This window comes from Phycomyces blakesleeanus (genome assembly GCF_001638985.1).
Source record: "Phycomyces blakesleeanus NRRL 1555(-) unplaced genomic scaffold PHYBLscaffold_18, whole genome shotgun sequence".
NCBI classification, from domain to species: Eukaryota; Fungi; Mucoromycota; class Mucoromycetes; order Mucorales; family Phycomycetaceae; genus Phycomyces; species Phycomyces blakesleeanus.
In genome coordinates this window covers 1,091,231-1,117,504 of record NW_017265151.1, presented here as the reverse complement: position 1 = coordinate 1,117,504, position 26,274 = coordinate 1,091,231, and the positions used below count along the sequence as shown (strand labels likewise).

General features: G+C 37.8%; 9 protein-coding genes across 9 annotated transcripts; 3 read left to right on the top strand and 6 right to left on the bottom strand.

The window, feature by feature from the left end:
- Window positions 1-43: 43 nt before the first annotated feature.
- Window positions 44-6,019, top strand: PHYBLDRAFT_171451 (hypothetical protein; the record flags this gene model as incomplete). The annotated part of the gene is made up of 1 exon (XM_018436604.1): window positions 44-6,019. A coding segment is annotated over one exon (5,976 nt), but the record flags the coding sequence as incomplete, so codon positions are not given.
- Window positions 6,020-6,602: 583 nt separating this feature from the next.
- Window positions 6,603-7,838, bottom strand: PHYBLDRAFT_171450 (hypothetical protein; the record flags this gene model as incomplete). Its single annotated transcript, XM_018436603.1, has 6 exons — window positions 6,603-6,633; window positions 6,698-6,716; window positions 6,788-6,927; window positions 7,156-7,293; window positions 7,433-7,468; window positions 7,570-7,838. The coding sequence occupies 6 exons, from the start codon at window positions 7,836-7,838 to the stop codon at window positions 6,603-6,605; spliced, it is 633 nt and encodes a 210-aa protein (XP_018288746.1).
- Window positions 7,839-8,674: 836 nt separating this feature from the next.
- Window positions 8,675-11,709, bottom strand: PHYBLDRAFT_135242 (hypothetical protein; the record flags this gene model as incomplete). Its single annotated transcript, XM_018429706.1, has 12 exons — window positions 11,473-11,709; window positions 11,174-11,257; window positions 10,880-11,015; window positions 10,633-10,733; window positions 10,429-10,553; window positions 10,287-10,359; window positions 10,120-10,209; window positions 9,745-9,947; window positions 9,455-9,621; window positions 9,239-9,351; window positions 8,889-9,109; window positions 8,675-8,807 (listed from the first exon to the last, which is right to left on the bottom strand). Exons 1-12 carry the CDS (start codon window positions 11,620-11,622, stop codon window positions 8,675-8,677), a joined length of 1,596 nt encoding a protein of 531 aa, XP_018288745.1. The 5' UTR covers window positions 11,623-11,709.
- A 636-nt stretch (window positions 11,710-12,345) lies between these two features.
- PHYBLDRAFT_148616 (hypothetical protein) lies at window positions 12,346-12,587 on the top strand (the record flags this gene model as incomplete). Its single annotated transcript, XM_018432116.1, has 2 exons — window positions 12,346-12,433; window positions 12,511-12,587. The coding sequence occupies 2 exons, from the start codon at window positions 12,346-12,348 to the stop codon at window positions 12,585-12,587; spliced, it is 165 nt and encodes a 54-aa protein (XP_018288744.1).
- Window positions 12,588-12,991: 404 nt separating this feature from the next.
- Window positions 12,992-13,297, bottom strand: PHYBLDRAFT_148615 (hypothetical protein; the record flags this gene model as incomplete). The annotated part of the gene is made up of 2 exons (XM_018432115.1): window positions 12,992-13,009; window positions 13,076-13,297. The coding sequence occupies 2 exons, from the start codon at window positions 13,295-13,297 to the stop codon at window positions 12,992-12,994; spliced, it is 240 nt and encodes a 79-aa protein (XP_018288743.1).
- Window positions 13,298-15,805: 2,508 nt separating this feature from the next.
- PHYBLDRAFT_171448 (hypothetical protein) lies at window positions 15,806-16,111 on the bottom strand (the record flags this gene model as incomplete). The annotated part of the gene is made up of 1 exon (XM_018436602.1): window positions 15,806-16,111. One exon carries the CDS (start codon window positions 16,109-16,111, stop codon window positions 15,806-15,808), a length of 306 nt encoding a protein of 101 aa, XP_018288742.1.
- A 3,133-nt stretch (window positions 16,112-19,244) lies between these two features.
- Window positions 19,245-20,000, bottom strand: PHYBLDRAFT_171447 (hypothetical protein; the record flags this gene model as incomplete). Its single annotated transcript, XM_018436601.1, has 1 exon — window positions 19,245-20,000. The coding sequence occupies one exon, from the start codon at window positions 19,998-20,000 to the stop codon at window positions 19,245-19,247; it is 756 nt and encodes a 251-aa protein (XP_018288741.1).
- Window positions 20,001-20,172: 172 nt separating this feature from the next.
- Window positions 20,173-22,531, bottom strand: PHYBLDRAFT_135236 (hypothetical protein; the record flags this gene model as incomplete). Its single annotated transcript, XM_018429705.1, has 3 exons — window positions 20,173-20,374; window positions 20,531-20,755; window positions 20,851-22,531. 2 exons carry the CDS (start codon window positions 22,529-22,531, stop codon window positions 20,604-20,606), a joined length of 1,833 nt encoding a protein of 610 aa, XP_018288740.1. The 3' UTR covers window positions 20,173-20,374; window positions 20,531-20,603.
- Window positions 22,532-23,548: 1,017 nt separating this feature from the next.
- Window positions 23,549-25,103, top strand: PHYBLDRAFT_69462 (hypothetical protein; the record flags this gene model as incomplete). The annotated part of the gene is made up of 5 exons (XM_018442096.1): window positions 23,549-23,633; window positions 23,772-23,799; window positions 23,990-24,059; window positions 24,222-24,371; window positions 24,567-25,103. The coding sequence occupies 5 exons, from the start codon at window positions 23,549-23,551 to the stop codon at window positions 25,101-25,103; spliced, it is 870 nt and encodes a 289-aa protein (XP_018288739.1).
- Window positions 25,104-26,274: the final 1,171 nt, after the last annotated feature.

The window sequence follows — 26,274 nt, the reverse complement described above, 5'->3', positions numbered from 1 at the left end:
CTTGGTAAGCTCCCTGGTATCGGCGGTCACTTATTCGTCTAAGATTGGTCACCACGGTCTCCTTCCCCACGGTGGACCCATTACCCACGCTGTTGGTGGTGTAGTTCACGGTGTTGAGCATGTTGTTGAGCATATCCCAATTGTCGGTGACATTGCTAAAGACATCAACAAGGGTGCTAAGGATGTTCTTGGTAAGCTCCCTGGTATCGGCGGTCACGATTCTTCTAAGATTGGTCACCACGGTCTCCTTCCCCACGGTGGACCCATTACCCACGCTGTTGGTGGTGTAGTTCACGGTGTTGAGCATGTTGTTGAGCATATCCCAATTGTCGGTGACATTGCTAAAGACATCAACAAGGGTGCTAAGGATGTTCTTGGTAAGCTCCCTGGTATCGGCGGTCACGATTCTTCTAAGATTGGTCACCACGGTCTCCTTCCCCACGGTGGACCCATTACCCACGCTGTTGGTGGTGTAGTTCACGGTGTTGAGCATGTTGTTGAGCATATCCCAATTGTCGGTGACGTTGCTAAAGACATCAACAAGGGTGCTAAGGACGTTCTTGGTAAGCTCCCTGGTATCGGCGGTCACGATTCTTCTAAGATTGGTCACCACGGTCTCCTTCCCCACGGTGGACCCATTACCCACGCTGTTAATGGTGTAGTTCACGGTGTTGAGCATGTTGTTGAGCATATCCCAATTGTCGGTGACGTTGCTAAAGACATCAACAAGGGTGCTAAGGATGTTCTTGGTAAGCTCCCTGGTATCGGCGGTCACGGCTCTTCTAAGATTGGTCACCACGGTCTCCTTCCCCATGGTGGACCCATTACCCATGCTGTTAATGGTGTAGTTCACGGTGTTGAGCATGTTGTTGAGCATATTCCAATTGTCGGTGACATTGCTAAAGATGTCAACAAGGGTGTCAAGGCTGTCGTTGATAAGCTCCCTGGTATCGGTAATGATGATGATTCAAAGTCAGGTCATCACGGTCTCTTCCACCATGGTGGACCTATTGCCCACGTTGTCCATGGCGTTGAGCATGCATTTGAAAAAATTCCCATTGTTGGTCCAATCGCTGGTGGACTTAAAAACGATGCCAAGTCCATTGTTAATGGGCTTAAGGATGGTTCCGAGCTGGTCGTCGGAAAGATCCCAATTGTTGGTGATATTGCAAGCGATATCATGAAAGGTCCCGAATCCATTGTTGGTAGGATTTCTGGAATTGGTGGTGATTCCTCAAAGATCGGTCACCATGGCTTCCCTCCTTTCAATGGTCCAATTGTCCACGCTGTCGGTGATGTAAAGGATACAGTCGAGCATGTTGTTGGAAAGATCCCAATTGTTGGTGATATTGCAGGCGATATCAAAAAGGGTCTTAAAGCCACTGTTGGTAAGCTTCCTGGCCTAAACGGTGATTCCTCTAAGGTTGGTCATCATGGTCTCCTTGGCGGTCCTATTGCTCAAGTTGCAGGAAAGCTCCCTGGAATTGGTGGCAAACCTTCCAAGGTTGGTCACAGCGGTCTCCTTGCCCATGGGGGTCCTATTGGTCAAGCCGTTAGTGGTGCAGCTCACAAGGTCGAGGATGTCGTTGAAAAGATTCCACTTGTTGGTGACCTTCAGAAGGGTGCTAGAACCATTATAGGCAAGCTCCCTGGTATCGGTGGCGATTCCTCTAAGGTCACTCATAACAAGATGTTCCCTCATGGGGGTCCTATTGGCAACCTTGTTGGTGAGCTGAACAAAGATATCAACCATGTTGTCGAGAAAATTCCAATTGTCGGCCCTATTGCTAAAGACCTGAACAAGGGTGTCAAGTCCCTTATTACGCCTCCTGGTATTGATGGAAATGGCTCAGGAAAGGTCAGCCATCACGGTATCCATCACTTTGGTCTTCTGGGCCATGTCGCTGATGCACTTGGGCATGTTGTCAAGGATGGTGTTGAGAAAATCCCAGTTGTTGGTGATATTGCTGAAGGCCTCAAGAAGGGTCCTAAAGCCATTCTTAATAAACTTCCCGGTACCGGCGGCCACGACTCCTCTAAGATTGGCCACCACGGCCTTCTTCCTCTCGGTGGACCAATTGCCCATGCTGTTGGTGGTGTCGCTCATGGTGTCGAACACGCTGTTGACGGTGTATTCCATGGTGTTGAGCACGTCGTCGAGCATATCCCTATTGTCGGTGACATTGCTAAAGACATCAACAAGGGTGCTAAGGATGTTCTTGGTAAGCTCCCTGGTATCGGCGGTCACGATTCTTCTAAGATTGGTCACCACGGTCTCCTTCCCCACGGTGGACCCATTACCCACGCTGTTAATGGTGTAGTTCACGGTGTTGAGCATGTTGTTGAGCATATCCCAATTGTCGGTGACGTTGCTAAAGACATCAACAAGGGTGCTAAGGACGTTCTTGGTAAGCTTCCCGGTATTGGTGGTCACGATTCTTCTAAGATTGGTCACCACGGTCTCCTTCCCCATGGTGGACCCATTACCCATGCTGTTAATGGTGTAGTTCACGGTGTTGAGCATGTTGTTGAGCATATCCCAATTGTCGGTGACGTTGCTAAAGACATCAACAAGGGTGCTAAGGGCGTTCTTGGTAAGCTTCCCGGTATCGGTGGTCACGATTCTTCTAAGATTGGTCACCACGGTCTCCTTCCCCATGGTGGACCCATTACCCATGCTGTTAATGGTGTAGTTCACGGTGTCGAGCATGTTGTTGAGCATATTCCAATTGTCGGTGACATTGCTAAAGACATCAACAAGGGTGCTAAGGATGTTCTTGGTAAGCTCCCTGGTATCGGCGGTCACGATTCTTCTAAGATTGGTCACCACGGTCTCCTTCCCCACGGTGGACCCATTACCCACGCTGTTGGTGGTGTAGTTCACGGTGTTGAGCATGTTGTTGAGCATATCCCAATTGTCGGTGACGTTGCTAAAGATATCAACAAGGGTGCTAAGGACGTTCTTGGTAAGCTTCCCGGTATCGGTGGTCACGATTCTTCTAAGATTGGTCACCACGGTCTCCTTCCCCATGGTGGACCCATTACCCATGCTGTTAATGGTGTAGTTCACGGTGTTGAGCATGTTGTTGAGCATATCCCAATTGTCGGTGGCATTGCTAAAGACCTCAACAAGGGCGCTAAGGATGTTCTTGGTAAGCTTCCCGGTATCGGTGGTCACGATTCTTCTAAGATTGGTCACCACGGTCTCCTTCCCCATGGTGGACCCATTACCCATGCTGTTAATGGTGTAGTTCACGGTGTTGAGCATGTAATCGAGCATATCCCAATTGTTGGTGGCATTGCTAAAGACCTCAACAAGGGCGCTAAGGATGTTCTTGGTAAGATTCCCGGTATCGGCGGTGACGATTCTTCTAAGATTGGCCACCATGGTCTTCTTCCTCATGGCGGTCCCATTACCCATGCTGTTGGTGGTGTAGCTCATGGTCTTGAAGATGCTATTGAGAAGATTCCGATTGTTGGTGATGTCGCTAAGGATCTCAACAAGGGCATCAAGTCGGTTGTTGGTAAGCTCCCTGGTATTGGTGGTGACGATTCTTCTAAGATTGGCCACCATGGTCTTCTTCCTCATGGCGGTCCCATTACCCACGCTGTTGGTGGTGTAGCTCATGGTCTTGAAGATGCTATTGAGAAGATTCCAATTGTTGGTGATGTCGCTAAGGATCTCAACAAGGGCATCAAATCGGTTGTTGGTAAGCTCCCTGGTATCGGTGGTGACGATTCTTCTAAGATTGGCCACCATGGTCTTCTTCCTCATGGCGGTCCCATTACCCACGCTGTTGGTGGTGTAGCTCATGGTCTTGAAGATGCTATTGAGAAGATTCCAATTGTTGGCGATGTCGCTAAGGATCTCAACAAGGGTGTCAAGTCGGTAGTTGGTAAGCTCCCTGGTATCGGTGGTGACGCTGGCTCAAAGATTGGTCATCATGGCCTCCTTCCCCACGGTGGACCCATTGCCCATGTTGTTGGTGGTGTCGCCCATGGTGTTGAGCACGTCGTCGAGCATATCCCAATTGTTGGAGATGTCGCTAAGGATCTCAACAAGGGCGTCAAGTCGGTCGTCGGTAAACTCCCTGGTATCGGTGGTGATGCTGGCTCAAAGGTTGGTCATAAGGCTCTACCCCATCTTGGTCTTCCTCATCTTGGTCTTCCTCATCTTGGTGGACCAATTACCCATGTTGCCGGTGGACTTAAGGATGGTGTTGATCATGTCATTGATAATATTCCAGTCGTTGGTGACCTCAAGAAGGGCGTTGACTCTGTCGTTTCCAAGATTCCCATTGTCGGTGATATTGTTGATCCTAAACACAAGCATCATGGTCTTTTGGGAGCACTTCCCCACCTCGGTGGCGACGACTCATCTAAGATTGGACATCACGGTCTTCTTCCCCATGGTGGACCCATTTCACATATTGTTGGTGGTGTAGCCCATGGCCTTGAGGATGCTATTGAAAAGATCCCAATTGTTGGCGATATTGCTAAAGATCTCAATAAGGGTGCCAAGGCACTTGTTGGTAAACTCCCTGGTATCGGTGGTGATGCTGGCTCAAAGGTTGGTCATAAGGCTCTTCCTCATCTTGGTCTCCCTCACCTTGGCCTTCCCCATCTTGGCGGTCCTATTGGCCATGTTGCTGGCGACGTTATGGATGGTGCCAAATCGGTTGTTGATCATCTTCCTATTATCGGCCCTGATTCCCCAAAACTCGGACATCACGGAATTTTCGGTTTCCCTCATCATGGTAAGGGTATCATGGATATCCCTGCTGACGCCGGAGAATCTGCTGGTAGTGCTGCTGGTGGTGCTATTGAGGGTACTAAGAACTCTGCCCATGGTGTTGGAGGTCTCGTTGGTGATGTTGCTGGTGCTGGTGCAAAGGTTGCTGATGCCCTTGTTGGCGGAATTCCAATTGTTGGAGATGTTACTGATGGTCTCAAAAAGGGCGCAGACGTTATTGGCGATGGAATCTCTGGACTTGGAGATGCTGCTAAACACGTTGCTAGTGGTTTCATAGACGGCACTGATGCTCTTATTGGAGACGTTCCTATTGTTGGCGACATTACTGGTGGTATCAAGAAGGGTGCTGACAAGGTTGCTGAAGGATTATCTGGTCTTGGTGACGGTCACATTGGTATCCCTGGACTTTCTGGTGATGTCCCTGGTATCGGAAAGGGTATCCCAAGCTTCGCTGATGCTGCTGGTGATGTTGTCAGTGGTGTTACTGGAAGTATCAAGAAGGGTATTGACGTTGTCGATGATGGAATCTCTGGAGTTGGTAACATTGCAGGTGATATCATTAAGGGTGCAGATGCTCTCGTTGGTGATGTTCCTATCGTTGGTGATATTACTGGCAGTCTCAAGAAGGGCGCAGATCTTGTCAGTGGTGGCCCCCTTAAGATCGGAGGAGGACTTCCAGGCCTTGGTGATGTTGCTGGTGATGCAGCTAGTACCGTTACTGGTGGCCTCAAGAAGGGTGCTGACCTTATTGGTGATGGAATCTCTGGAGTTGGTAAGGCTGCCTCAGGTGCTGCTAGCGGACTTGCTAAAGGTGTCGATGCTGTCGTTGGCAAAATTCCCGTCGTTGGCGACCTTACCGGTGCTGTTAAAAATGGCGCTGAAGCAATCGATGACAAGACTCCCTCCCCTGGCAGTGGATTACCATTTGGCATCCCAAGCATTGGTGGTGTCGCTGGAGGCCTCGTAAAGGGTGCTGATTCTCTCGTCGGAAAAATCCCCGTCGTTGGTGATATTACTGGTGGCCTCTCCAAGGGTGTAGATGTCGTTAGTGATCACAAAAAGTCCCTTTTCCCCAAGTTGGGCAAAGGACATCTCTTTGGAGGACTCGCTGAGGAAGAGACTGCTAGTATGATGGCAGATTCTGATGACTACCTCTATGAGGCTAGTGCTCCTGCTGTTGATCTTAGCCCTGTTGAACTTGAGTATCCTAGCTTCGAAATGGGTTACTTGTCCCAGGCTGACTTGGAGAACTTCGACCTTGATTAGTTTATATCCTTACTTTATTCCATTATTATGTGAATCGTCTAAGACTTTCTTTATATTGAACTTTTAGCTTTAGAATTCTTATTGATATCTGTTAATTATATGTATTTGTCAATCGATCGATTTTCAAATCAGATCATTTATATTTTTCGTTTCTTAATAAAATTTGCTATTTGCCATAAAAGAATATCACAATTTTTCAAATTGGGGGTTTCAAATAAGTTACTATTATCATTGCTTTACTTTATAAATTTTGCAGCTGTATGAAGCTATTCTGCATTTTGGTCAGTAGGTAAATCAGAAGTAGACAGATATTCAAGTACATTATGTATTAAATGGTAATATCACTTGTTAATGAATGAAATGCAAGATTTGGTATATCAATCTTTTTGTTGAAAATTAGTAATAATGATTTCTGGTACACATAATATAAAAGGAGTACTTGTAAAGATATTTTGCTTGGTTTCCAGTTCTTGAAACAATATTTTATTATATTTTTTATTGAGACTTTATTTTTTTACTTCTCCAAAGAGGTTTGATGTTGTTCACATTCTAATAGTATAAATATTGATGGACCAATTATCTTTTAATTAACAGGATGTGGTAATGTCAATGGGCTAATATTATATATATTAAAGTATTTAATAAAAGACCAATAATCAAGTGGTTGGTGCATTGTACCTTACTTCAACAAGCCAAGCTAAAGGATATAAATTACAGATAGATTTGAGGCTGGTTAAATATTGTATAGACATGTACATATATTCATACACACAATAATAGTGATAATATTAATGTACAGACTTGCCTTTGAAAAAATTAGGTTCATTGGATAAGGCACTGGTTTATCAACGTAACGTGGTTTAAATTTGTACATTACAAAGCCTTCTTTATCAATGATAAATGCTGATCTATTCTCACAAAAGAAGATATAGATAAAGAACCCCCATTTCTAAATCAATAATTTTACTTTGCATGTGATAATGAATATTCACTAGCTGCGCACCTTTCCGCAGAGCCAGTCTTGTCATTCATTACACCCATACAGCGAGATATTAAACGAGTAGTATCGGCCACTAAGTACGAATAGAAATCAGAGAAAAATCAGAATAAAGCACTATTATGCATTGAATATGTACTTGCATAATGGAAATGATATTGGATCTATGATTCCATAAACATCAGGCCTATCGAGAAATGCCTTATGATTATTGATAGTGTCTACAGAAACAGCAATAGGCAAAACTTGGACACTTGAAAAATACGCAAGGTTATTCCTATAAGTACATTTACATGTATATATACATATACATATACATATACATATATCTTTTGTTAGATAGCAGAACCAAAGTGGTATGATTCTTTTTTGTTCGTTTGTTTGCAAAAGCAAGAATAATACAGCAAATAATTTACTCGATCTGATTGATATCCACTGATGCTTGTTCCATGCTAAAGCCAAACAAGAAGAAAACAAGAAGAAGAAAAACAACAAAGAGATGAGATTTGACTACGTGCCCGCTTGCTTTTCTTTCTAGAATCTTGCTACTTACAAGTCTCGTTCGTAAAAAAACAAAACAACACCTCGTGAGAATTTCAAAGGCATTGAAAGTTGAAATGGTATGATTGTATTATTGTAATATGCCTCACAAGAAAAGTTTGGGGCCTGTGGGTATATTTCAGTACAGGGTCTTTTAAAGCGTTCTGATATAGATGGCGACAAGGACTCCTCCTCAGTATCATCATCGCTTGAAGTCCTAAGACGTTTGGAATGCTCAAAAACGATCCCTTTGTTAAGTATCTTTATAATTGGCCGTGACATTTTCTTAAACCGAAAAAAAAGGCAAAAGAACCGTATCCGAGAACAAGAGTATAAAAATCAAACTTAGATATTGTGTTAAAAAAAACAACATTGATTTATTGGAACTGAATAGAAAGAGACAGAAAACTGAGAAGCGATACCAAAGCTTTTAACTAATAGGGTATGTGTCTACTTGAGAGATCTTGCATACATATATTTTCACAACCATAAGCATATATCTTTTCAGTTTTAATCCTCTTCATCTGAAGATATCACTACAACTGTGTTTTGATCTGAGCTATTTTCTCCCGAGTTTTCAAAGGACTGCTCTCTCCAATCGCTTTCATCCAAGGTGATTTGACTTGATGAGATGTTCAATTCTTCCTTAGTTTCATTTTTACTGTCATCCTCATCTTCGTCATCTGAAATCAAACACACCATTTCATAAGATCCAGAAGGTCCGCCAGAGATAGATGTGTTGGTTTGCTGACTTTCTGAGATACTAGAGGCGGCCTGAGCTTTATCAGCTGCAAGTGAAGCCCAGAACTCACGTGCAAGATTATCGCTAACATCCATATCTTCTGAGGTCGCTCGCTTCTTCATGGGCCGTTCTTTCTCCTCCATTTCGACATCTTCCAGAGAACGTTTGTGTCTAGAAACCAGTTTCTCTTTGGTTGGAATATCTTTTGGTGTAATTCGAGCCACAATATCTTTGTCATCTGATAGTGGGTCACTACAATTTTTTTTCAATTTATATAGAAATATGAGCCTGGATTAATCTTTGAAGTAATATTTTTCTTTAGATTCCTGTATATGCATATATATCTTTAAGTATACACACACACACATTATCAGACTCACATAAATTGAACTATAAGATCAAGAGGTTGTCCTTCATCAGGAGAAACTCGTAATATGCTGCTATCTTGAATACCAAGCTCTTTCAATAGCAAATTCTTGTTATCATCATAGTCGGGATCGTAAATAAGCCTATTGATAAAGAGCAATTGTCAAAAATAAAAGACAAATGATACTATTCTACTGGTATATATAGTCAAATTTGATCTTTACTTGTTTCCGTCCATAATCAGGAATTCTTCATCAAAACCTACGCCCCCGTCTTCTACTGGCTTCAATATAATCGAATCAATTATATCTCCCAAAGTTGCGCTTTCTTTGCTGACTTGGATTGGCACATTTTTGGATTTGCAAACATCGCATTCAGGGTTTGGTTTGCTTATTTCTTCATTCATAAAAGCGCTACCATTGGCTACTTGTGTATCCACATAGTTCTTTTACACAAATTAAACAGCAAAAAAAAGAAGAAGAAGAGAAAGAAAATGTCAGCATTCTCAACAATAACCATGCTCTATTATTATTTGTAAAATTCTTCTTTTTTATCTTCCTTTTCTTTTACTTACTCGCTTTGATTTTTCAATTTTATTGTTGAGGATACGGTAAGCATTCATGACTACTTCACCACCGATAATCGCATTTGTGGTAGCAATTGCTGGAATGATATTTCCTGCCATGGCTAATCAATAATAAAAGTTATAAAGAGGATGAAAACATGTTTTGTTAGAATTATATACTGTAAATTATTTCGATTATTTATATTCCACGTCATATTTACTTACATTTGACGTCAAATAAACACTTTTGTTCGATATCAAATACATAAGCTCGTAAATTTGAGGCTGAAGTGACAAAGTCCATAGCGACATCATCGTCTTTATCAAAAGAAAGCATAGCATTGGGATCGTTTGCTTGTTGAGCGATCAACTGCAAGGCAAGATTATTTGCACTAGAATATATTGACAAGAAAACATTGTGTCAGAGATTAGATTCATGTATAAATGGGTGGCTCCAAAAAACAGCATTATCAAGTCCTCAAGTATGTTCGCTTGTGCGTCTATCTCTCTCTTACCTCTCTTTAAATACATGGAAACATTCAGGAAGAGACCAGACTTTTCGGTCTGCCAGTGTTTCCTGGCCATCTTCATTTTCAACTGTTTGTTTTGGATCTTTGGCTTGTTTATCAAGCGTTTCATAATCTAACGGACAAGGAGGCTTTCTTCCTCCTCGAGAGATATTTGCATCCAATAATCGTTGAATATCAGTTGTGAATACCTATAAAAAAAAGGTGGTAGTAAAAGTTAGATGTATTTTTTTTACCTTGGTGTAGAAACACAAGCTCAAGTACAAGCACAAGCACAATCACACACACAGTTTGGTAATATTTATTCAAAGTCACCAAGTTCCTCTTTTTTTTTTATTCTATTGAACGGTATATTTACATTACCTTTGTGAATACTAATCTAGTGTATTCCTCTGTTCCCATGGCATTTTTGATTTCTTTTAAATCATTAGCCTCTCTCTTCAATTCAGATAACTCTTCTGTTAAAGAATAACAATAGTATTTATGATTACTCACGCACAACAACTACCTTCTCTTTGTATACATAACACATAATATTTACCATTGTCATCAGAAGCGTCCTCTTTGATTGCATCACTTAATTCAGCATCACCAAACAACTGACTAGGATAATACATTTAATTTTTTAGGGGTATTAGCATACAATATAAACACGCACAGAATCAAGGTTACCAGAAGAGAAAATTCTTTGCCCAGACAATGCAGTGTATAGGTGCATTTGGAGTACTACGAATAGTACATACAGGATATGTAGTTGGAGTTGGTTTGGGACTGCAGCTAAAGCACTCTGTAACACCCTAGATAAGAATGACAGAAGGCATGTTGGATCTTTATTTCGTTGTTGCTGTTAAAATATCACTTTCTAATTAATGTTACCTTTTTGATGATATAGGACTGTCCTTTGTACCCAGATGTTCCTGATTCTACTAATGGTATTTCTGCAGCCAAGCACATTTTATTGACATAGTATCTTGCATCTAAAATATAGGATTAGACACGTCAATCAATAATTTAATATTATCGTAGAATAATATACATCTCTATTCACTTTTTTTTATGTATCTTTTTCTAGAAATCCAATTATAAAATTTTCATTATATATTATATATTCTTATAATTTTACCAAGGTTGTCAAGAGCGTTCAATACAAAAGAGAATTGTTTGAACCATTCAATTCCAAATTGAGAGTCTTTGATATTGGCGTGGTGGGATGTGATATTGGCTTTGGGCTGAAATTTAAGCACTGCTTCTCTTGCCACCTTTTCATTATTATTATTATTATTATTATGATTTGATTCGCATAGTTTATATTGACGTTGACGTGTTTAGGAATATGATAATAAACCTGGTGGCTCAATTTGTGTGTATTTTTTGTTTTGTTTTGTTTGGTAATAATGTATGTCTCTTAAAGACTTACATGAGCTTTTGGTTGTCCAACATGTTCTTTTTGAAAAAGGAATTGACGGTTAAGATTTGATATTTCAATCGTATCCAAATCTACCTAAAATAATAAAGAGAATTGTGTTCATGTTCTCATTCTTCTTCTTATTTGTTGCCCTTTTTATATATTTTATATTTTCATATATACACATATATAATTGTAACTAAAGCCTTATTATATTGTATTGTATTGTATTTTATTATATTATATTATTATTTGTATTGCTCTCAATGTGATGAGAGAGTCAAAGACGTGTACATCTTTGGTTCTCTTACCACCGATATATTCTTGAACCCCATCAAAACCAGATTCTTGAGTACTTCACAACCAATTCCACCTGCACCAATAAGCAACACATTACTGCTTGCAACAGTATTGTACGTAGAGCTTCCCAAGATCTTTTTTAAATGACTGTCTCGAGGCATTAAGGTAAATTATTGAAATAAAAATAATAATAAATGAAATATATATATATTTATAAAAACAAAAAACAAGATGCACTCTCTTTTCACGCTAAACTGACACGAACAGGCCTTTCTTTTTCTCTCCCTTTCTCATTTTTGGACGTTTTGCTTTATCTACTCACGTGTATTCTGTGACTTGGTTTTTACTTCTTTTCCGTGTAGTAAAGTACTGGCACTTTTATAAATCTAATCAAGATAATACGCTCTTACTTAAAGCCGCCCGCGACCGCCGCTCTGTCATTAACACCGAAAAACTCTAAAAGCAAATTGAGCAAGAAAAATAAGTAGCAGAGCCAAAAGGCGAATTCAATGATATTAAACTATCACATCTTGGTGGACAGAAGTATTCTAGGGAACTTGACAAGGTACATATATTTCTTGTAATAATATTCTTTGCTACTACAGTTCTAATAGTGCCTTTTTTTTTCTCCCTCCTTTTACAGACTTTTTATAAAGCACCAAGTCTGGGAATAAAAAAATAATAGCTCGACAGCTAGTACGTCTAGTGTAAGCATGCTCATTACTGCCATCACCTAGACCGACAAGCAAGCGTCTACTACTGCATCGCGTCACGTTGTCAATGCCACTACTTTAGTATCTAATACTGATACGAACGGGCCTGATGAGGAAGGGCTACTAGTAATTGAGGATTAGGAAAATGTACAAACTGAACGAGCTACTGTTATGGCGGCCGAAATGGCTTATGAAATTGTCGAAAGCGAGCTGCTGATTCCATTGGTGAAAGAGTTCTTTGAATGGGATGTATGCCTTGGTAAGCTGTGCTCCAAAATAAGTAGATGCACTATAAGATTATTTTAGTGTGGTCCTTATTGACTTGACTCCTTTAAGAAATCTTCTTCGAAAACAGTATACAAGCAAGAAATAATGCAATTGATAATTATGAATGGGATCAAGAAAACCCATAGGGTGCTTTAAATCGTGTTGCTTATGTGCCTCTCTCTCAATTTGATCCAAAGTACAACTTGAATTTTTTTTTGTATCTTGCAGTATGTCAACTTCCTTATTCCTCTTTTCATTCCCTCTTAGGATTATAATGATTATAGTTTCTCGCATTTCTTTTTTGCTGCTCTTAGATTGCCACTCTCGTCTACAGTATTTTCAATAATTAATTTTTGTTCATTCATTCAGAGTTGGCAAATTAATTAGTAGAAAAATACAGTAACCGTAACACAAGCACGATATAAAGTAGTGACAGCTCTCTTAATATCTAAGCATAATAAAAGGAAGTCCTTGAGAAATTGCGATATAATAAACATACAAACCAGATTGTATTTTCGTATAAGAAGGAGCACTTTTATTTCATTTTTATTTATGAGTAAAGAAAGACCTATAAACAGTTTCAAAGAGTTCTTTTATATCTCAACCTACTATTTTATTATTTATTTATTTTTACCTGAGCATTATATTTGCTGTTGTCTTTTGGCGCTGGAGGAAGAAGAGGAGGCACATTTGTGTCATTGGCAGAGGGACCCGAAAAAACTGCGTAAAGTGCTCGGTATGCCCTTGCGAGTAAGCGGACACTTTCGACTATTAGTCGAATACAGGCCATAAGGGCAGCAAAGTAGAGAATATGACGAATGAGTTGTAAGGCTTGATAATCAACAGCGGAAAGCATTATAAGCAATAAAAAAAGACTGTGTAAAGTCAAGAAGAGAGAAACAAATGACATCGCTTCGAACGTGTCTTTTAGTAATAATACTAATAAGGATTTAGAGATGATGTAAGAAGTATTGACGTAAGAATTTTGGTTATGTAAAGCAAAAAAAAAAAAGATAAAAATGCGTATATTCATATGATAATTATTACTTATTCTTATCATTTGATGTGCTGTTTGTAAATTAGGCGTAGATATTTTATTTTCATGTTCTATTGACTGTAATTCTAAATTCTAAGGAAGAAAATGATGTGTAAAAGTGTATGAGAAGAGCAAATTACTGTATATATAAGAGAAAGTAAAGACGTAAAGAAGTAAGATATGTAAAAGAAGCAAGTGACAAAAGGACTGGTCTCGATCGGTGTAGCAGTAAAATATAATATAATCATAAAGTCTGAGTACAAATCCGAAAGCGGTGATTTAAAGGTTACTTCAAACTGGCTTGTGCTTTTATTTGGGTCAAATGTAAAAAAAAAAAAATTATACGAACAGGCACAAGAAGAAACTTGACAGTCACTAGAAAGCAAATCCATATTTTATTATAGTTTTACAATCAAATAAAAAGTATAAAGACACAAGGTGACAATCGATGGAATTAGGCACATTAATTGGTTGTTTTTTTAGGCGAGGTCAAGATGACTTCTCATTGGCATGAATGATGGGCTTAATTGAATCTGAGGACTACATAAGCTCTGGACAAATATAATTATTATTTCCAAGATCGTTTGGTACAAAGACTAGTAAACATCATACTTTACTCTGGTGTCTACACTAATTAGATAGCAAGATTAAAAGAGACAATATAATAGTTTATAATTTTCTTTAACAATTGACTACTATGTCTGTCATCTATTTAAAGCCAAATGTATTTTACTGCTTCGAAATTTTTATACTTTCAAGTCTGTCGCAATCTTAATAAAGATACACTTATTTGGTATAGATATCAGATCAATATAGACAATGAACAAGATTTGACACCCAAGTAATATTATTGGATAAGAGCTTGGCTATAGATATATAGACATAGTATAAGATTATTATTATTGATATACTCATTTAAGAAATAGTAGTAGTAGTAGTGGTAGCAGTAATAATAAAATTCGACAAAAAGAAAAGTTAGAAAGGAAAAAAGGGGGGTTTCAGAATTTAACTTATACTGCTTTGTTATTGGCCAATTGTTTTTGGTATTTAATCCAAGCATTTGTTTCTCTATTCTTTTGTGGCTTTCCAGGCAAAACTTTTTTTTAAAAAATTAGGGACCTTGGTGAGACGATAAGAGACATTTAGGTGCCGAGTTACCAAATATGGATTTCTATCAAACATTTTTTGTCGGAATATCATGTCTCAAACATAGTATACATTTGGTAATCATTGCCTGTCGGAAAAGGAGTAGTACTAAGCTCACGAATGCTGCTTCATATAATCAAGCTAATGAGAGATTCGTTAACTTTTATTAAATAATAGTCATTTTTTTCTTGGTATTATGTTAGAACAAAAATATTAATACTAACTTTATTAAAAAAATAATGAGAAAAAATAAGTAAAGAAAAGTATACTGAAGGGATGCTTATATTCTTACATGCATACGTTAAAATTACAACTATTAATATTTTCAAGCTTAATTTATTCGTGTGTTTAGCAACAAAGAAATAATACAACATGATTGGTCTATTATGTTTTACAATGTTTGAAAAATTTCTTTCAAGTTTGACAAACTTTTGAGAAAATTTATCAAACATTCGCGTTTTTCACACCCAGATTTCTTTATACGGATGATTTAAACTCCTCCAAATATTTTACAAGATTTCACCAAGGTCTCTATTATTAAAAAAAAAATCAAAAAAAAATTGTTTATAATTTAATAATAAACACAATCAGTCATATAGTAAATACATAGTAGATATATTCTTTACAAGGGATGTTATTTAAAAATTCATTTGCTTCTAAATTTGATATATTGCGTATTGTAATGAAAGACCTAGACAAACTTTTTGAAGGTGAATTAAGCAATTGGGTGGGTAATAGTGCAAGTGAATTAGATTAATTAAATGATCAATTATAAATAAGAAAATACTTCTTTAAAAACTGATAAGACGATAAAATAGTTCAATTTGTGTATACATGTATAAAGATGAATAAAGACGATGATTTGTGTTTGTGTTTGTGTGTTTTGATTTTATTATTATTATTATTTTAAAATAAAATAAAATAAAATAGTCGTGATAAAGTATAGGGTATAAAGATATATAGAGTATGTAACAAAATGTTGTATGATATAGTACAAGAAAGAGATGAATAGGAAGGGTCCTTTGGGGGGATTAATAGATAGTATACAGAGTAATAGTAGTAAGGATAATGAGATAAGATAAATGTAAGGCTAAAACAGAAACCATTGTCTGTTTGTAGTTATAAATGCTTGTGTAAATGTTTGTGCTTTGTGCTTTGTGCTTGAGGCCTAAATATATTTTTTTATGCACCAGTGTTTGTGATGTCGTACTCGTATCCGTGATGACGGTGGGAACCAACGCTCATGGGGTCATAGTAGTAACCAACTACGTCTGGATGGTCACTGGTACGTGTAGGGTCATTCATGAACTTCTTGTTGCTGGCGAGTAGGAAGAGATTCGAGTGCCAATGAAAGTGAGAGTGAGAGTTCGAATGATCTTCTTCCTTGTGGTCGTCCTTGTGGTCCGATGATTCTTTGGAGTGTTCGTCATGGTGAGGGACAATACCGTTGCGGTTCTTGTGGAAGAAAGGGATGTGGAAGAAGGCCATGATGATGAATGATAAGAATGAAAATGGTTATATGAAAGAATGCTGGTATGATGTGATAAAGATGTTCTGATATTTTCTCCTGTCTGTTTATATACTGCTGATTTACTTTTTTTAAAAAAAAATTGAAAAAAAAAAATTGAAAAAATCTGTAGGCGGACGGCGACTAAACGGTTACCCGGGAATTAGGTGGAACTGCCAAGTTGTGTTTTGGACAATGGATATAGGTGGAAGCGAGTGTATAAATACATAATTGAATTGAATAGCCTGCTAATAATTAGTCGGAGAAGTGTTTATTTATTATTTATTTTTTCATCCTATTACTATTTACTATTACTACTACTTTATGCTTGGTTGAAATATCGGATCAATGATTGTTCTTTTGACCCAGACGATCATGATTTTTGTATAAATCGCATGGAGAATAGCGGAATGCTAGTCATTTAACACCTTTTCTTTATTATAAATAATTTTTTTAAAAAAAAAGAGGCTGATTAAGGGAATCCGATTTGCCTCTCCGGAACAATCCTCGTCTTTTTCTTCTGTTTCTGCTTCTTTTCTTTATTTGAAACTTTGGTTGGGAAATGTCTGATTTGGTACATGATACGATCTATAGAAAATACTATCAATTATGTAGATTTGGTATATAAAAGGAAGGAGGGAAGGAGGGAAGGAAAGTAAAGGGAAAGGGTTTGCCTATCTTGAACCCTCATCGGATCATCGGCTTTTTTTTGTTTTTGTCATAAGCTAAAGGCAGAGAGAGACAAAAAAAAAGATCGCCCAAAAGGGTCGAGTATAAGATATTTCTAATATGAACCTTATAATAAAGAAAGGAATGAAGATGTGGCGGGATGAGCGGAAGCTGAATCCGACTCACGCCTAACTTTTTAGCCGGTATGTGGACAGATGTGGACAAATGTGAACCCTACAAAAAAAATCAAAATCTCACAAGCCAGAAGCTTTCTTCTTTCTTCTTATGAATAGATTAAGCAAAAGGGTCTGGATCAAACTTCAATGTCTATCTGCAATACACCTATATCAAAAATTCAAAATCAAATTCAAATTTATATAGTCCTTGTAATAAAACTTACTGATTATGAGCCAAAATATTTGATTGATGTAATGGACTAATCTTCTGGCGTGATTCTTAATGACTAACTATTTTATACTATATTGTATTAATAAGAAATATATTTTAATGACATCTTTTCTCTGTATCTTGTGGGATCAAAACCATGAAAATAATGTCAATATATGTTTAATGTTGTTGACTTTATTTTTCTCTATTTGGCCATAAAAAAATTTCCTCGAATGTAATTATGTATCTTCTTTGCCCACGCACAGAGCACCACTTTAAGTTCAATGTCCATTTTACTTTATTTAAAACAACAACAATAATAATAAGGCTACTACTAATGCTGCTACTATAAAAAAAATCGGATCAGATTGAGTCATTGGAAAGGAAAAACCTCTATACCATTATAGTCTTTTATATTATATTACATTATATTTTTTTATATATATATTTTTAAAGAAAAATTAAAATTAAAATTAAAAAATTTAAAAAAAAGGTCTATTTCAAACAACTGTTTATACTTCTTTTAAATAATTGACTTTACTTGATCTTACACCTGTATCTACGCTACTATTAACACATAGCTTGACTCTTTATATGATCCAGTTACCTAGATACAGTCCAATTCAATATTTATAGATGAATAAGAGGACATTAAAAGGATAGGCTTTAGGTCAGACAAGATAACACATTCAATTCAACAAACCTATATCTATATCTAAGTCCACATCTATATCTATAACCACAATCTATATTCTCTATCTGATCAAACCTTTATATATATATATATATTTATACAATTCTCGCATGGTTTCATTTTTGGATCTCCTCGGATCTCCTAGCCTGTCATTTATATATCTTTATCTATTATGAAATCAAATGTATTTCATAGTTACTAAAATATTTTAGCCGATCTGATAGATTTTCTTTAGGGCACACTCATGTTTATATAAATATTCTATTGATATTCCATATAATTCAAAGAAGCATTTAAAGTACAATTTTCTTGTATTGTCTATAAAAAAAAAGAAATCTCAAGTAGGACAGAACGCCTGTTATTATTTTTAAACCTACGATCTTGAATTATGGGTATGGAATTAAGCTTAATATATATATACATATATATACATATAAAGTTTTAAATTTCTCCTGTATAAAGACAAAAATCTACTTCTTTATTTTTTTATGGCTTTTCTTTTTCCTTTCTCTCTTTATTTATTTTTTGTTCAATATACATATATACATTGAAATATAGTATCTTTACAAAGCAAAATATCTTTATATAGACCAAGGCTAGTATCCTGGAAATACTATACACACACACACACATATATATATATATTAAAGAACAAATATAATCCTTGCTGATAGGAGGGGCAGAAGAAGGTGTACATTTATAATAGGAGCTTATGATTTATTTCAAAGAACTATATACATAAACATACATACACAATAGAAGCTATCTGTCTTTGCATTATACTTTGTCTCTGATTAAGAGATACTTTTCTTATCCACATGTAAATGAATACATACCTGTTTGTGTGTGTATATATTTGGTATCCAACACACTCGTAATAGTTCTGTGCAAGGGAACCCTAACCCTAACCAGACCCAGAACCAGAACTTGTTTTTTTTTGACATGAGTTTTGTACTTTGTAATCAAATCAACCCCACAAAATTGTGTTTATAAAATTATATATATATATATATATATATATATTAATTAATTAATTTCCATAGCAACGACAATAAGCATCATACAATGGTACCACTTCCTTTATCGTTAGCCCACACAACTTAGCCTATAATAAAGAATGAATAGAATAAATAAGTTTAAATATAAAAAACAAGAAGAAGAAAAAAACTGACGCCAGGTTTATTTTTTTTTATTAAAGATTTATATATATATGTCTGTCTGTGTGTGTGTGTGTGTGATTTTTTTTTGTTCCAAGACTTGTGCCATGATAGATTTACAGGTATGATATTTTAGCAAAACAAGAACAAAAGAATAATAATAATAATAATAATAATAATAATAATAGAAATAAAAGTAATGTGAATTTAGGTACTAAAGTTTCCTTCTGCTTGGTAAAATGCTACAGCAGTTACACCCAAAACAAGACTATCCAAGAATGAACCAAGTTGCATTGTAAGGGGTCCTCCTCCATTAATCATACCACCACCACCACCACCATTACTGCTTCTATTAATACTACCACCAAACCCTTTTGTCCAGCTCATTATTGTTGCTATATGGGACCATGCCTGTCCCAGAGCAGCAATTGTCAGGACCAAGAGGGCCGAATGTTCTGTGGTCTTTTTACGGTCCCTCAAGGTGAGCCCGCTTAGGACAGCAAACGCCAGGTGCATGGATCCCATGGTTCCCAGCCTGTCTCTGTCTATTCTGGAGTGTCGTGCAGACACAAGGAATGAACGTGCATTCCACGAGTGATGGAAAAGATTGATGAGCAGAGCGAGATGACTGTGCTTGAGTGCAAATCGAACAAAGGCAATAGTCATATATTTAAAGTGTCCCCAGAGTAAGGCTTGTCTGGAAGGTGGCCGCTCATCTGCAATCGTCATAATTCGGGGTGGTCGCTGTTGGAGGCGTCTGCGTTGCTGAACCGCTGCGGAGGTGGTTAATTGTGGGGATCTGTAAACAGGATCCGCCATCACATGAGGTGATTGTTGTTGTGGTGGTGATAGTGACAGTGGTGGTGTTTGAGGCGGAGAGTCTAGTAAAGAAGAATCGGTTCTTATGGTGGTCTTTGAGATCGATTCGGGAAATGTACCAGGTATATTATCAGGTAAATCCATCTATATATATATATATATTATATTATATTATATTATATATTTCTTGTGGTTTTAAAGATGTAATAAAAAAACACAAACACACACAAGAAAAGAAAGAAAGAGAGAAAAAGAAGTGATATAGCTATTTGCACGTGATAAAAGTGTCATCTGCATTACAATTGCCTTGTGATTTATATTTCCTATTTATTTATTTATTTTTATTGCATTGCATTGTGTTGTATTGTATTGTATTTTTCAATTGATTTATTTTATTTTGAATAATTTGAGAGATAAAAAAGAAGAAGATAATGCTAGAAGGGGAAGTGTGGTTGAAAGGTACATGGACAGAGTTAGAAGAAGTAGAAGAAGTAGAAGAAGTAAAAGTAAAACTAAAACTAAAAGAAGCAGAAGAAACAGAAGAAACAGAAGCAAAAGAGGAAAGTAGAGGAAGTAGAGGTAGAATATGTATGAGAGTAAGTGTGTGTGAGTGTGTGAATAGATAGGAGTTGTGAGTAATGAAAGTAAATGTAAAAATAAAATAAAAATTGTACCTTTTTATATATATATAAAATATATATAAAAAATATATATTTTGTTCCATTTTGTTTTTTTTTGGTGTTTTTTTTAGGCGGCCGGCGCACTGTGGCCACTAATGAATCCTGAGCATATAAGGTCATCGTCTGTTGCATTAGATGATAATACTGTGGATCCAGGTGAAAACAGACAGACACGTACTAAAAGACGACGAAGTCTTTCGTGTGAACTGCGACAACCAGCTTAATTAATTAACAAAAAAAAACAAAAAAAGAGGTGTGAGTTTTATGTCATCATTCATTCATTCATGCAATGTATTATTCTATATTTGTATTACCCATCGCTGCACGTTCGAACCACAAAGTAGCCTCACGAAGGTCGATAGTACACCCGAGACCTTTTTCATAGCAATTGGCAAGATGGAATTGGGCTGCTACATGATCTTGTTCGGCTGCCCGTTTAAACATATCAAACGCTTCATCCAAGTTGCGGTCAACACCTAAACCTGCCTGGAGATGGAGACCCAATTTATCTTGTGCTCGAGCATGGTTCTGTAGGGCTGCCTGTCTATACCAATAAACGGCCTTGGTGTTGTCGCGGTTGATACCAATCCCATTTGCATAACAAAACCCAAGATTGCACTGGGCCCACGGATTGTTCTGTCGGGCGGATTTGTGGTACCAGTAAACGGCTCGTGGACTGTCTTTTTTCACCCCGAGTCCTTCTTCGAAACAGAAACCAAGTGAGTTCTGTGCGAGTGCATTGCCTTGCTCAGCCGATCGGCGGAACCATTTGACGGCCTCTCGTTCGTTTTTGGGCACCCCGATTCCATTGCGATAGCAGTAACCAAGTGACAGCTGTGCCGGTGCATGGTTACCCTCTGCACTCATGTAGTACCAGTAGACCGCCTCTTGCTCGTTGATCGCAACACCAATTCCGTTCTGGAAGCAGTAGCCCAGCGAGTGGTAGGCAAAGATGTTCTTTCGCTCGGCCGATCGACGGTACCATTTGACTGCCTCGGGTTCGTTCTTTGGGACACCGATGCCATTCTGGTAACAGAAACCGAGGTTATGCTGTGCTCTGGCGTGACTTTGGAGGGCAGCTTTCCGGTACCAATGGGCGCCCAGGGTGTCATCTTTGGGAACACCAATCCCATTCTGGTAGCAGTAACCGAGGTTGCATTCTGCCCAAGGATATCCCTGCTCTGCACTGGCCTTATACCAGAACACAGCCTGCTCAAAGTCTTTTTCGACGCCAATGCCATCTTCAAAGCAGTACCCAAGTGAGTTCTGGGCGAATGCGTTTCCTTCTTCGGCCGAGAGTCTGTACCATCTAACGGCCTCTTCGACGTTTTTCTCGATTCCGATGCCATCTTCATAACAATAGCCGACGTTGTATATCGCCACCGTTTCTCCCTGGGCAGCTGCTAGGCGGTACCACTTCATGGCCTCGACCTCGTCTTTGGGGACTCCAAAGCCTTCGCCATAGCAGTAGCCTAGAATACCCTGTCCACGAGCATTGCCTTGTTCTGCACTGGCTTTGTACCACCGGAAGGCTGCGTGGTCGTCCTTGGGCATACCTACTCCGTCGTGGTAACACACTCCAAGTGCATACTGTGCTGCTGCATCACCATCTACTGTTGCTGCCTCTACGATCCATTTGACTGCATTGGGGCAGTGTCGCACACGTTCTGACCATTCTTCGGCCTCTACACGGTCGATTTTTACGTTTGGGCGTCCGTATTTGCGTAAGAAAGCTAGTCGAGCCATAGCGAGTCCGTCTTGAGATTTTGCTGCCTCTAAATAGTGTTTTTCTGCTAAAACAAAGTTTTTTGTGACTCCGAAGCCGAATTCGTAACAAAAACCCAGAACACTCTCTGCAGGAGCACAGCCGAGTGAGGCTGCCTTGCGGTAATATGTAATCGCAGTTTCTGCTGACTTGTGGTAACCCTTGCGTCCGAATAAGTGACCGTTTGCAAGTTTGAAAAGATGATGTCCCGAATTGTCATTGGTGGGCATTGCTTTTTGTGAATTTTCGATGGTTTCGTTCGATTCGACTGGTAGAGGTGATAAGAGGACGGTTGGGGTTGCTGAGGCTGCTAGTAATGGTGCGAGTGGTGCTAATGGTGGTGATGATGGCGATAGGCTGGAGCTAGACGAATGACTAGAGTGAATGAAGGTTGAAGGTCTTTTTGGATTGTTGAGCTTAGAGAAGACGAGTCGTGAACGGTGTAGAATGTGGGAGAATGGTGGGGTCATTGCAAGACAACGAAACAAGAAAAGGGAAAAAAAAAGAAAAAAAGGAGAGGAAAAATGAATTAAAATGAAATAAAGGCAACCAAGTGAGTAGTGAGTAAGTAGAGTAAGTAAGTGAGAAAAAAGGGGGGTTAGATAGAGGAAGGAGTAGGAGTAGGAGTAGGAGGGGTTAAAGGTAAAGAAGGTCAAGGGGAGACAAAGAGAGAAGAAGTAGGAAAAGAATTAGTGAAAGAAAGAGAGAGAGAGAGAGAGAGAGAAAGGGGAGGAAGAAGGGGAAGGGAAGGGGGACAGCAAAGACATATATAAATTAGAAAATCGTGTGACAAGTAAAATACCCCATTGGGGTTATTTTTCCCCTCCCTCCCCCCTTTTCTCTCTCTTTTACTTTATTATTTCATCTTCCCGTACACTCCACTCAATCACCCAATCACTCACTCACTCACTCACTCACTCACCCACTTAACCACTTACTTACCCTTATACATTTCAGTTTAAATTTTACCTTTTTTTTTTTTACACTTGCACACAAACACAAACACAAACACAAGTAGAAGCACAAGCACAGGCACAGGCACAAGCACAAATACAAATACAAATACAAATACACCCCCCACCACCACCACTACCAATTCGCCCACTCAACTCAATTATCCAATTCAATTCAATTCAATTCAATTCAATTCAATTATTCAATTCACTAACCCAGTTCACACCCCCTTTTTATTTTTATAAAATCTTTATAACTTTTGTACAATAATCTTCCAGACCCCACGTGCACTGATGCTAGACCATATCCACTCAACCCTCAGGGTAAGTTTGAAATATCTCAAGCTTGCTCCTGGCACAATCGACTCCTTAACAAATGGTATTTAATACAATGCAATACAATATAGTTATATCTATCTACAACCTTTTATTTTATTTTATTTATTGTTTTTCTTGTTTTATTTTATATTTTATATTTTATTTATAAATATGTATGTAATAATAATAATTATTATAGCTATTGCATGTGTTGCCTATGGACTTAGGTAAGTAAGTAAATAGGTAAATAGGTAAATAGGTAAATAGGTAAATAGGTAGGTAAGTTTTTCTGGTTGTTTGTTTGTCTGTCTGTTTGAAACAAAAGCTAGTTTAAATGTAGTTTTTTCTTTTCTATTCTTTCTCTATTTTGAGCCATGTATTTATGTATTTAATTTATTTGTTTAATATTAATTTTAGAGCAAGTCATCTCGTAGATCTTCATCTTCCATTAGATCGCTCTCGGGATCTTCTCGACATGTTGAAAAGAGTTGAGTGGATCGATCAATAAAGAATAAGAATATTTTTTATAATATACTGTTGTATTGTACTGTATTATAAAATATACAAATTTGAAAATGATCGCCCGGCGTGACTTTGATTTCTTAAATTTCTAAATTATGGTTTTATTTTATTTCTATTTTAAACTCAGAATCCGGACAGCAAAGACCTTGTCTTGCTCCAGTTTGGAGATCGATTTACTTTCTTTGCTAACGTGGTGCGGTTAAGACAACACTACGAGACTACACTGGCAAAAGACACATCTGCGTATATCGACATACAAGGCAAACAACCTGTACTTGTAAGAAAAGATCAATTGAGACTATAATCAGTCCGCAATAACCCCTCCAATCTTTTTCTATTTCTCCACTCCTCTTACACTCCCCCTACTCCTCTTTACTCCTCCTTCCTCCTTCTTCATCCCCTCCTTCTTTATTATTATTATTATTATTATTCTCTCTAGTTCTCTATATGTATCTAATATGTTTCTTATTAGCGAGATTGCCCCAGTCAGCTCACTGATTGGCTTACCCACAATCTTAAGCCATTCTTGGATAACCGACCACCTCGAGACATCTTGTTTTTACCAACAGTTCCCACATGCATGGTCACCTTGACAGGTTGGGCATTGGAATACCCTGTCATCTACACTTCTCACCAAGATAGTGACACGCTTGATTCTGAATTGGACGAATGGGAGGTCCGCACAAATTGTCTCGGTGGGCGTTGCTTAAATGTCGTCCGTATCTTGATAGATGGCCATGTCCTTGTCCACAATAATGTTGATGACCATAAAAATGAGCATGCCCTTCGTCCTGCTGCTCAGAATACCCCAAAACAGGAAACCCAGATGATGCTCTTGAGTTTCAGTTATCCAGCCACGCTCTTGACTAAAGAGCACCAGCTCAAAATCCAATCCGATCTTGACACCAAAATCAACCATCGTCTCCAAGACTCTACCACAGCTTGGCTCAAGGCGGCTCAAGTAAAGGTTATTCGAGAGCAGGTTAATTTGGACCGAGTTGCACTATAAACTATATGAATATAAAGTTTGTTTTGAATTGTTATTGCCATTGTTATTATAACTATAATTATAATTGTAATTTTAATTTTAATTATTGCATTTTTTTTATTGCAATATAATAGCTAATTATAATGTATCTTATTATTACATGATATGAATAATAATAATAATAAAACTAATATCCTTATATAAATATGATTTTTCTTAAATTGATTTATTGAATTCATCAAGACGGGATATACAAAGGGAAATTTGGTTATAAAAAAAATAAAGGGCAGAAAGAAATAATTAAGTAAAAAAAAAAAAGGATAATTGATTAAAAAGAAGAAGAAATAAATTATAAAGAAAAATACTAAAACATGTATATTTGAATAAACCAAGATTGAGCATAAAGAGGTCTTTGTTATTATTATTATTATTATTTTGTTGCTTATTACAAGTAGATAGGCAAATAGATAAGCAAGTAGATAAGCAAGTAGATAGGTAGGCTTAAAATGAAAAAAAAATAGAGATAAAGATAAAGAGAAAGAAAGAGTATTGGATAAGATAAAGACATGTGGAAGTGTAATGACTGTAGTTATAAGTTTGTGGCTGTGTATATATGTATGTTGCCGTTGTTTTTGATTAACGTGGTTTGTGGCGCTTTGGACAATTCCAAGCAATATGTCCTCCCAGACCACAGAAGGAACAAACAGATCCAAAAGGCACAGGGACAGGAGTACAGGAGTGACCCATTGTCAAGTTAATATAGACGGTGGATTCTGACAAGACCAGACTATATATATAGATATAATTATGCACAAATGCGTACAGAACAGTGGTGTGAATGTTGATGTAGTAGAGTGATTATTATTATTATTCTTATTATTTGCTGCTTGTTGTGCTGCCTGTTATGTTGTGTTGATTGGTTGAATTATACGGTATGGTATAGTAATGTACGGTTGTAGTGTAGTGTAGTGTAGTGTGGTGTGGTATGGTATGGTATTGATAATGAAGTGTGTGAAAGTAATTCTTATGATTGTTGTTTTTTTTTTGTACAAGGTTGAGATATATAGATTATAAGCTGTGAGCGTAGAGCAAATGAGCAAATGAGGGAAAGAGATGAAAAAGAGAAAATGCGGGGGGGCTTATCTTATCGAGATGGTCTCTAGCCAGTCATGAACGGTTGTTTGTATTTATA